General features: G+C 36.5%; 1 protein-coding gene and 1 long non-coding RNA gene across 3 annotated transcripts; one reads left to right on the plus strand and one right to left on the minus strand.

Annotated features, from left to right (window-relative positions):
• Positions 1-1,512: 1,512 nt before the first annotated feature.
• Positions 1,513-4,342, plus strand: LOC105167560 (uncharacterized). 2 transcript variants are annotated; one of them, XM_011087334.3, is made up of 6 exons: positions 1,513-1,797; positions 1,869-2,001; positions 2,181-2,284; positions 2,383-2,554; positions 2,627-2,758; positions 2,849-4,342. In XM_011087334.3, the coding sequence occupies exons 1-6, from the start codon at positions 1,757-1,759 to the stop codon at positions 4,115-4,117; spliced, it is 1,851 nt and encodes a 616-aa protein (XP_011085636.1). In that variant the 5' UTR covers positions 1,513-1,756; the 3' UTR covers positions 4,118-4,342. The 2 variants fall into 2 exon arrangements, with proteins under 2 accessions (XP_011085636.1, XP_088740229.1); XM_088884103.1 differs by lacking the exon at positions 1,513-1,797 and having other exon boundaries at positions 2,170-2,284.
• Positions 4,343-7,970: 3,628 nt separating this feature from the next.
• LOC148787078 (uncharacterized) lies at positions 7,971-10,804 on the minus strand. The gene is made up of 3 exons (XR_016066947.1): positions 10,605-10,804; positions 10,327-10,383; positions 7,971-10,009 (listed from the first exon to the last, which is right to left on the minus strand). It is a non-coding gene; the product is annotated as an uncharacterized LOC148787078 (long non-coding RNA).
• Between the last annotated feature and the right edge of the window lie 670 nt (positions 10,805-11,474).

The following is an 11,474-nucleotide window of genomic DNA, read 5'->3' on the forward strand; positions in this document are numbered from 1 at the left end:
TTTATCGTTGCTTTTGCTATGAATTTGCCATCGTAAGGGAAGCTAAATTTTTGTAGCAAAGACCCATGCAGTGGCTGCAAATGGACAATCATAGTAAAAAGGTAGAGATTTTTGCTCTTCTTTGCTTATGTGTTGTAACAAACGCCATGTTTTTCCGTAACAGATACCTTTTGTTATAAATTTTATCCGTAGTGAAGTTTTTGCAACGCCAGTATTTTCTACCACCGAAATTCATAACAAATTCATATGCTACGAATTCCTCAACATAGTTTCAAGCCTATACAACCTATTTTTCTGTAATGATCTACTTTAATAGTTAAACTCTTACTCTCTCTCTCTCTCTCTCTCTCTCTCTCTCTTTATATATATATATATATATATATTGAAGTTATTTAAGCTCACATTCCGAGCTTCACATGAAATATATCTTACCATTATCACACGTCACTATTATTCTCACATCACTTTGAATTGTTATTTTATTTTAATCAATAAACCATTACTGATTTAAACATTTAAGTGTTCAATTTTATTTTGCAAGTTAGTCCTCCATTAATCATAGACTTTCTTTGAAGGTCCTTGGACCCTTGTGGTACATTTAAAGTCCAGTATGCATTGAGTTTAATTATAAAAAAACAAAGAAACGGCTGATTTTTAGTTTATTTGCAATGTATAAAAATTTAATATTTTAAATTGCAGAGAAGTCACTAATCACATCAAATATATACAAGATTTTTTTCTTAACTTTATGAAATGTTTTTATGATTAATTTATTGAAGTAACCTTCTGAGTCGGAGATTTTACTCATTTTCGATTAGGGTTTTCTGTTTTTGTTTGTAAGGGTAAATTATATTTACACAAATTAAAGTTAGGTTTAATTTCATAAATACTCCACATCTTTTATAAAATTACAATTACACTTCTTTAGGTTACAATTGTAATTTGCATCCGACATCCTCTCATTACCAAAAACTTGAACAAACACCCGTTTGAGATAATCAAACACCACCTCAAAAGGTATATTAGCTTTGCAGAGAACAAGAAATATTTTTTAATTTGACACATTCTTAAAGTAATTTATCATAAAATAAAGGGTTTAATACCAAGAAAAAAAATGAGGAAAATATTAAACTAAATTGCATTGACATCCCCTAAATTAGAATCAAACACACAAACATTTTATGACTTTTATAAAATTACAAGTACACTTTTTAAAATTGTAACTATAATTACAATTGTGCCTATCTTCAAAAATAAAAATTTACACAAATACCCTTGAAATAAATTATATAAACACCTCATCAAATGATGTATTCATAATTTTATAAAAAAAAAAATGTTTAAGAATTGTCAGTCAGCGTAATTTACACCAAAAAAACTATTCAAAAAAGGGAAAGCGAGAGAGAGAGAGAGAGAGAGAGAGAGAGGACGTGTTAGGACACATGGGCTGTGTAGCTGCGTGGTGGAGCAGTTTTCCATGGACTGGCGAACTACCCAAATACTTTTCTCTCTCAAGAAATAACTACCCAAAAAGTGAAAACCCCAACTGTCACTGGTGGTTCAGTTCACCTTCAACTCCAATCATCACTCCCACACTCCCACACTCTCGTCTTCTCCTTCTTCTTTTTTCTGAAATTATAATTTATTTCAGGCCTTTTCTCTTTTTCTGGCAAAGCAGAGTTGGAACATGCCATGCTCCCACTTCCACAAAACTACCTGTTTGGTTCACCAAGAATTGGGACAGCTCATCTGAAAAATGTTTGATCTTCTCTTCGGATGGAGAAAGGCTTCGAAATGGTAAACTGGGATTCCTGTTTTTGTTTCAGGTCAGCGTCTGCACTTCTGATGTGAGTTTTCTGTTTTTACAGCAAGAAGTTGATGAAAACAGTGCAATGCCGCCTCAAACTTCTGAAGAACAAGAGGAGCTGCATTGTGAAGCAGCTGAGAGAGGATGCGGCGGAGCTTCTCAAACATGGGCTTCATCAAACTGCCTTTGAAAGGGTATTCATTGCCTGTGAAATACTTCTGTTTTTTGTAGTAGTTCTCGAGTAAACCGGCTTGGGAATTTGTGGTACTATGTGTTTTCACTATCAAAATGTTTCAAACTTCTGTACCTTAATTCAGTAATCTGAATTGATGTGAAACTGTTTCTTGATTTTTCCATGTAAGGTCTTTTTCAGGTTGAGCAGCTTGTCAAGGATGAGAGAACGTTTCAAGTGTATGAGCTGCTGGAGCACTTTTGCGAATTTATAATGATTAATCTTCCCTACATCCGCAAGCACAAGTATGTGCAACGATGGAATCTCATACTCCCTTTTGCTTAAACTTTCTGATTCGTAGTCCTAATGCTGACGAAATGGATCGTTTTAATCTCTGTTTCAGGGACTGCCCGAATGATATAAATGAAGCAGCATCGACTCTGATTTTCTCATCTGCGAGATTTGGGGAGTTGCCGGAGCTTCTGGCCATAAGGAAGCTCTTTGGAGAGCGTTATGGCCAAAGATTCGTAACATCAGCGCTTGAATTATTACCTGGAAATCTTGTGAACCATCAGGTTAGCCCGCAAGAAATTGGCAATAGACTAATGTTTTATGTGCGTGTACTTAGTTGATTTCATTTCTTGCAGGTAAAAGAGAGTGTTTGTGCAGAAATGGTGACTGATGATGTGAAGTATAGATTGCTGGATGAGATAGCTAGCAGTTGCGCTAAAACAGGACCGTTGCTGCTTGAGTACAAGCCCCAGTTGCAAGAAGAACAGGTAACATTTTGAGCGCCTGTCTGAAATATAAGTAGTAGACATATGGGTTTTGAGGTGTTTATGACATCCTGAGGTCGTATGGAACTTCAGGCAATCAAAGGCAGCGGTCAGATGCCATCTAGTGAAATTCAAATATGTACAGAAAACCAAGCCCCTGAACCTCAACGTTGCATTGGGAGAGAGCTGGAAGGAAAGATTATGTACATGGATTTTTCTCCTGAGAGCAAGAAAGTTTCAAAAGAACCGTGTTTTGGACTGGGAAAAGAGCATAGTTCTCTAGATACAATCCAAGATTCAGAACCTGGAGATGGGGAGAAGCTAGTGAATTCGGTTGAGATGGATAAATTTACAGTTCCTCGTCATGAATCTCTACAGTGTACCAATACTGCTGAGACTCCTGCTTTTGCAAGGGAAGTGGAGACTTCTTCAATAACTTCAGCTCAACTGCCTGAGGAAACTGTATATCTTGACGACATTGAAGAGTTTGTTCCACCTGTGAGCAAAGATGGAAGTCTCCAGGACCAGAGACTATTCATGTTCAAATCATTTGGGATCCCTTTAAAGGAGAAAACAAATTATGGGATTGATATAAATCTTGAGGAAGAAAAGCTTCCGCAGGAAAGGTCATTTTCAAGAAGCTCCAGAAAGATGAGGAAAGCAAGTAGAAAAAGATCAAGAAGGAGGAGATCAGTTAGTGTAGAAAACAGAAACATAACAGATGTTGAATCTGTGATATACTACGGCGAGTCAGACGAGATGTCCCCTGATCACAATAAACGAAAATCTCATCATCAAAAAAAGCGAAAGGACAAGATCTTAGTGCGGGAAAGTCGAAAGTCGTATCACGCACTACGAAATCAGGGACACACTTGCTTTGTCAAAGTTAGTAGCAGCTTCAGTTTAATCGACACCAGAGAAAATAATATGGAATTTAGCTGCAGTTGCAATTCAAGTCAAAATATTACAAAGGAATGCAGCTTAGGACATCCGTGTTACTTCAGCCCTCACTGGAGACCGAAGATGAGAAGTTCGAATATGAAGGATTTTACAACACATAGTTTAAAGGAAGGAAATGTTCAATATGGACTCCTAGTCAGTAAATATTCAAACAGAGGCGAAGGAGAAAAGAACAGCTCGGGGGAAGAGATCCGGCCTCATGCATTACGGGCAATGACTATGCCTGCTGAAAGGGCTAAAGAGAGTCTTATGGAAAACGTTTTCCGTTCCAACTCATTTCCAAGTGAACAACCCCACAGTCGACACTCTTCGTGTCACCATATCCATCCAAAGCTTCCTGACTATGATGAACTAGCAGCAAAGTTCATGGAGCTCAAGAGAGCAAACCTTCAAAATAAATAACACTCGAGTAATCCATGAATTTCGGACTGTCAAAAGTCGGGTAGATATATTTGTTGACCCTTCAAAGGACTCTTCCCATAGTGATGATATAGATAGTTGATCTGATAGATAACATTCCATGGACTACATTCCTGTATATTCCCTCTTCTAGGTATTAGTCCACATTATTTTCTTGGAAACTTGCTCTGTAGCTAACATTCAAACGAGGATCGTCAGTTGATCTTGCATGCAGGTCATAACTCTCTTGTAATTGCACTACCTTGTTATGGAAATCAACAGAGTAGAAACGCCAAACTGATCATAATAGAGCCAGTAATTCAAACTGAAACGATAACAGTACAAACGATGAACTGAGAGTGAAACAGAATAAACACTAAAACTGTTGCCACAAAGAACAGTGCTGGATAATTAGTATGAAGCAATGGTGCCGGATAAAGCTTTGCTGCAGAGGTACTCAACCTCCATCAACTATGGCAAAGAGCAGAGCTAAAGAATCTCATCAGTTGAAGAGTTGTGCACCCAAAAAAATAAACAACCTATCGTAATTCCAAGCTGCAGTCCTCTGCCGTGTGGAGCACACTCTGGTCTTAATCCTGCCTTATACCGGACCATCTCACTGTATAGCAGCAGCCAGCATCGACGAGTTCAGACTACGTCTGCTCAAAAGCCCCTTGTTGTAGTTTTCGGTTTTCTTTTAAATAGATCTGTCATTTGAATCCTAAACTGTTCTAACTTGAATAAAAAGGATTATTACATATATGTTAAATATAATCACTTGCAAGCAATTAAGCTGGACTATCAATTTAAAGTATAGATAAGTTGGGTAATAATTAGACTCCAAATTCGCAAATAAGCTCACACTAAATTTGGGCATTATGCATCTTCATGCATTGATCCAAAATAAAAATAATATTCTTTTTATATATATTTTGAATCAGCTAAATTGATTAAAATATGTCCAAGTACAGATAGTTAGGAGATTGATTCATATCAAAGTGCATGGTGTTCAAACTTAATTGAAGTGATCCCCAACTGCCCATGCTTTGCTCATCATGACTATAATCAACCACAACATTACACAAGAATACACACATATATATATATATATATATAGGGTGAATAGCAATTTACCCCCCTATGATATTGAAAATGAGCATATCACCGTTCTATGAAAAAAATATAGCAATTTACCTCCCTATACTTTTTAAAATGAAGTAATTTACCACTTGGTATAAGGAGGTATATTGCTTCATTTTAAAAATCATAGGAGGCAAATTGTTGTATTTTAAAAAATATAGGGAGATAAATTGCTATTTATTTTTTTCATAAAAAAGTAATTTGCTCATTTGCAATATCACAAGAGGTTACTTTCATTTTTTCCTATATATATATATACAGCAAATGTAAAAAGTTGAAGCCCAAAATAAGCCAAAAACTCTCTACCACGACAGAACTCTGCAACTTCAAAAATTCTATGTCTTGTTGGACATCAAACTCCCAAAGCCTCTCGTTCCACGTGTTCAAGGTGGCTCGGAACTTTATCCCACAAGTCCGGACGAAATCACGCTTCCACACCTAAGAATACAATCATTGCTTCAAAGATTGTAACTCTCTTTTTTTATTTAAATTTTAAAATTCCTTACCAATATCTTTTCTAATTCTGTAATTTATTTTAACAAACTTGAAATTTGTATTAACACCCCTATTTATGATACGGTGAAGCACTTAAATAAGTTTGACCATGTGCCTTTACACATCCTATATGGATGGATAAGGAATTGGGTGTTCCTTACTAACTTGGCCTACTGTATAAAAAATAGGGAAAATTATTATTTTAGTCCCCTAAATATGTCTAATTTTAATTTTAGTCCGATAATTATGTCCATTTTTGTTTAAGTCCAGTAACTTACGAAATTGCTTACTTTTAGTCCTCTTGCAGATTTTCGGACAATTTTACCCCAATGAATGCATATGGACGAAAACTGCCTTTCAAAGTTGCATAGGGTGCTTTACTGCTTTACTTCCTTCGAAGTATCCATCTCCGATGAAGTGTATCTTGATAAGCCTTCCTAGCCGGTTTGCTATCACACCTTTTAAATTTCCGGCAAGGATGCTGGCTTTGGTATCTTTTGGGGTATTATCCCATCTAATTTTTACAGATCCCTCTAAGCTCAACTCCACAAGCTTTATGAAATTTTTTTTGTCGAGCTCTAGGGTAGTTGCTGCTATCTTGATTGCTACAACCCATTCATCTATCAATTTATCGATATTTCGAAAATCGATAATATCCAAGTTCAGTATAGCGCCATATGGATGTAAGGGCTGGAGCATGGTCCTTGCCTAAGGTGTATTCTCCGGCACTCTTTTTGAATTTCTTCCTGGATTTTCCTTTAGCCTGGTTCCCACAAACGTTGGAGTGGCATTAGTGTGGAAATCCGCACTTTCTCTCATCGGTTGATCCTGTGGAGGATCATTAGAGCATGTTCCCTCCAGCGGTGGTAGTGCTGGAGTGATTTCATTTGTTTGGATATTGACTAAATCCACGATCTTGAGTTGGGAAAAGGATTCCGCCAATTCTTGTAAATCTGATAGATCCGCTCTTGTTACTTCCATTATTTTATAGATCTAATGGAAGCAATAATCAGATCTTCTCTTGACTTCGGCTTTGGGATCTCCGTGGCCTTCCCCTTTTGGCGTAGAAGAGGTATTGTTCTAAGGGCGTCCCCGATTCGCTCCTGCCTGGATCTAGATGTCTCAGGGCTCTCTCGTTGGTTTCTCTTCAGATCTGTAATTTTTTCCTTCAGATCTGTAAGACCCTTGTGTAGATCGGGAAGGATATTAAGGACCTCGTCCACCTTTTGGCTCAAAGATTCTATTTTCGTAGGTATATGTAATAACCTATGTCCATAGTTTTGAATCGTCTTTTGTATCTCCCTCAGATCTTGGGAGATCTTTGATGTATCCGAATCGAGTTCTTTCCAATCAGTCATAATTTGTAGAACTGAAATTATGTAGGAATTTACCCATTCCGTTTCTTCTGGCTGGGATTCTACCATGGACTTCAATGGAGTGTAGACGTCTCACTGCATTTCTTGGTAGTACTTGTCGAACTTCAAAATTTCTCAGCCACTCTTGTTCCTCTTCCGGTATGAGAAGTTTTGGATCAATCCTCTTGGGACCGTTGTCACATTTGGCAAGAATTTCCATGAGAAATTCTCTTCTTTGTATTTTCAGAATTTGAAAATATTCCCTGTTTTCAGAATAACTCGAACTTTCATTAGGTTCCATTTTTCTTGAAAGGTCTCCTCCATTAGTGGATAAATAATATCAAGATGTAATATAATCATATATTTCTTCAATAAACCTAGGCTCTGATACCATTTTCAAGGCTAGGGGATTAGCATGCAATTAGAGGTGAATAAAGACTAAATATGCAAAATTTTACGAAATTCATGAGACAAAAATCGTTGACCAGGGGGGCAGTGTGCACTTTTATTCATAACACAGGGGTGGTTTTTTATATTACAATTTTCATAGAGGGGGTTTTTGCTATTTTCATATATCACAGGGGGTCAAAATGAATTTGACCTTATAACTTTCTATATATATAGGAAACCATTATGTTAGTTTTCATTTAATCCAAATTTTAGTCACAATTTTCTACGTAGATAGCCATTATGCGGACTTTTCACATGCAATTAGCAATCAAATTAGCTAATTACATTAATTAAAATTATTTATAATTAAACACAATTTCTATTTAGTTAACCATTATAAGTTGACTTTGCACATGCCTCCGCCAACAAAAAATCAGCAGCAATATATATGAAAGTAAAATTCCGAAATAATTACATTAACTAATTACTATATTTACAAGTCCTCATACTAAGTTAGATTTAAAGTTTTGTCTGAAACTTTATTTTTATAAAAAACAAACTATATAGGTAGGCTGTATGACTCCATCTTTGTACTTGTTACGAACGATATGACAATAGATCTTTAGATGTTTGGTCCTCTCATGAAAGATTGGGTTTGCCTTAATATTTAAGTGATGCCTTGTTATCGTAGAAAAAAGGAATTGGTATGTTTACTTTGACCCGTAAGTCACCAAGAATGTAAAAAATCCAAATGATCTCACACATAGTTGTTGCCATACTCCTGTATTCTGCTTCTGCAGAAGACCTGGCCACTGTAGATTGCTTCTTCGTTTTCCATGAAACTAGACTATCTCCAAGGAAAATGCAAAAGCTTGACAAGGACTTCCTCGTGGATTGACAAGTAGCCCAATCTGCATCGCAGTAAGCTCGTAAGTTAAAAATCAGAAATAGGTGGAAAGAACAAACCTGTCGATGGGTTAGACTTCAAGAATCTGACTAAATGCATCGCAGCATCCCAGTGACCTTGATAGGGGTTCTGAATGTGTTGGGTGAGTTGTTGAGCTGAATGATAGATATCAGGTTGCGTAAATCCTAAGCACAAAAGCATTCCTACTAAACTTCTATATCTGGAAGGATTGGGGAGAAGAGCCCCTGCTTTTGCTGTGAGCTTAAGTTCTGCAGGGAGTGGTGTAGTATAGGCTCTTCCTTTAATAAGACCCATATCTTTCACAATGTCAAGAGCATACTCAGTTTGTGTGACAATCAAACCTTGGTAGGAACGAGCTAGTTCTAAGCCAAGAAAATATTTTGTTGCTCCCAGATCTTTGACAGAGAACAATCCATCCAAATACTCCTTAACATTTTTTATAAAATCTTCTGTGGATGAGTGATAAGTATGTGATCTACATACACGAATAATGCCACCAACTGTGAACCAGTTCCCTTAAAAAACATACAGTGGTCATGACTTGACTGCTGAAAACCGAACCCTTTCACTTTGTTGGTGAATTCCTCATTCCATTTTCTTGAAACTTGCTTCAAACCGTACAATGATTTTTTGAGCTTGCATACCTTTCCAGCTGGAATGTTGTGCCCTTCAGGGGGTTCCATATAGATATCCTCATCAAGAGTTCCATGTAGGAAAGCATTGTTACCATCCAAATGTCTCAAAGGCCAGCTCCTAGCTACAGTTATAGCCAAAAAGAGTCTCACAGTGGCTGCTTTAGCCACTGGGACAAAGCAGTCGTTGTAATCCTGACCCTCAACTTGGCTATAGCCTTTGGCAACGAGCCTGGCCTGGCACCTTTCCAATGAGCCATCAGGTCTTAATTTTACCTTGTAAACCAATCTGCAGCCCACTGCATTCTTTCCTAGAGGCAAGGTTGAGACCTCCCAAAGTCTTGTTCTTCTCCAGTGCTTGTATCTCTTGTTCCATTGCACTTCTCCATTCCTGCTTTCTTTGGGCTTCTAAGTAGCTCCTTGGCTCCTGTATGTTAGATAAGTTTTCTACAAAATGGTCGTGTGTGTGTGTTGAGTAAGCCTCAATAGGTGTGCAGGAATCAACATTATAACATACAAAATCTTTCCTCTAGAGAGGTCTAGTCATAGCTCTATGTGATTTTTTAAGGTCTGCAACTTCATTTTCTTGTGTGATGTCTCTATCTACATGCTCTATGTTCAATTCAGAGTGTTGTTGTGTCCCTATTTCCTCGTCTTCACTAAAAGTTGGTAAGAGATAGACTTCACACTGTAATTGTTCTACTATTTTATTGTCAAACAAGTGTGTATGCTTCAATACATCAAAGCTAGCACGTCCTAGCCTATTATGCCATAGCATTTTGTTCGTTTTCTGCTTAGACTTGTGAACATTGCCTGCAGTAAGACAGCCTTCAGCCTTATTGTGTGCATCAGTAGTCTTAATGTTTCCCTTTGGGCACAACTGTGACTCTCTAGATAGAACATACAATCTTCCTTCTTGTTTACCTATGACCATCACTTGCTTAGTCTGAAGGTCCTGCACAAAGTAATTCTTATTTGTGAAGATTACATTAAAACATCCATCCTCACATAACTTACTGAATGTAAATTGTACTTAAAAAGTGGATATGTATAAAACATTCATTAGGACAATCTCTTCAGAGATATGAATATTTCCAGTATATTTTACCCTTTGTATTGATCCATCAGGTAACTTTATGGATGCCTCAGTATTAAGAGGATTTAAAGTTCTAAAAACTGTAATATTGGTGCACATATCGGCTGATGCCCCACTATCCATAATCCACACATCACTGCATGTATCTAAATTTTTAGAAGACATTAAGGTCATACCTGCAAAATCTTCAAAGCTAGCAAAATTGGAGCATTGCTCATTGAGGTTCTGATTCGCTAGTGATAAAATGTTAAGATTTGCAGCAAGAAAGAAGTCTATAATGAAGGATGGAGAAGGAACTGAAAAATATCTGTCTTTCAAGAATTAAGAAGTTAAAAAGGAAAAAAAACTGAAGCTAACAAACTAAACTACCAAGAAACAACTTAACTAAAAGATACAGCGGATAGCTAAAAGTGCTGAAAAATAAAAACACGATTTTCCTTCTCTTAAAAGATACATTGTAGCACTATCTTCTTCCTTCTTCAATCAACTCTGGTTCGTGGCCTCCAAAACTCTGGTTCTGTTTACTGGGGAGACAACTTCTCAGGTTTGCAAATTTGGGATAACAACTTCAGTAAGTATCTTTATGATGCCGAATTATTTGCTCTAACTTTTTTTATTGGAGTTGAGATAATGATGATTCTAGTCAGCCAACTACTTCACTTCATTCAACCCTTACTCGTAGCTCTATTTCGCATGTGTTTTAACAAGTTAAAGATGCAATTTTTATTTAAATTTAGATTTTATTTTATTATTTTAATGTAATAATTTTATTGAAATCATATAAATCACGTCCAACACACATGTTATTAGCTTCTTTTTTTTTTTTTTTTAACAAAAACCACCTAGAGGTGTGGGGAACTTTTCGGAATCTCCAGTCCTTCTATATTAAACTGCACAAAATAGTTACATTGGGGAAAGCTACCTCTCTAGCTAGAATTTCTAGCAAAGCCATTGTTATTAGCTAGTATATATCAAGTCACAACAATTTTGATCTTGCCCATATTAAATTATTAGTGAGCATAATTACGTATAAATTGGTGACTATAAATTATTACCGACATATCTACATGAGAACTTAGTGATATTAAAATATAATGACGATAAGTAATTATGGTCATTAGGTTGCAGTAGACGTGTCTCTTATGCTTATTCTTATAACTTGAGAGTATGATAATCTCTTAGATTAAATTAATTATGTTGATGAATTGGAAAGGAATTCAAAATGGTGGATAGGGTAATTTGTGTCAACAAACATAGGCATGATTCATCTGGTTACACAGGTTATTCACGGATCTTAATGCATTATTGTCACGAGTTTTGGATT

This window comes from Sesamum indicum, linkage group LG8 (assembly GCF_026168435.1).
Source record: "Sesamum indicum cultivar Baizhima isolate 11 linkage group LG8, ASM2616843v1, whole genome shotgun sequence".
NCBI lineage: Eukaryota > Viridiplantae > Streptophyta > Magnoliopsida > Lamiales > Pedaliaceae > Sesamum > Sesamum indicum.

Coding starts and splice junctions, on each gene's coding strand:
- LOC105167560 (XM_011087334.3), top strand. CDS start 1,757: ATGTTTGATCTTCTCTTCGGATGGAGAAAGGCTTCGAAATG. Junction 1,798..1,868: donor TGGAGAAAGGCTTCGAAATG/GTAAACTGGGAT, acceptor CTGTTTTTACAG/CAAGAAGTTGATGAAAACAG. Junction 2,285..2,382: donor CCCTACATCCGCAAGCACAA/GTATGTGCAACG, acceptor TCTCTGTTTCAG/GGACTGCCCGAATGATATAA.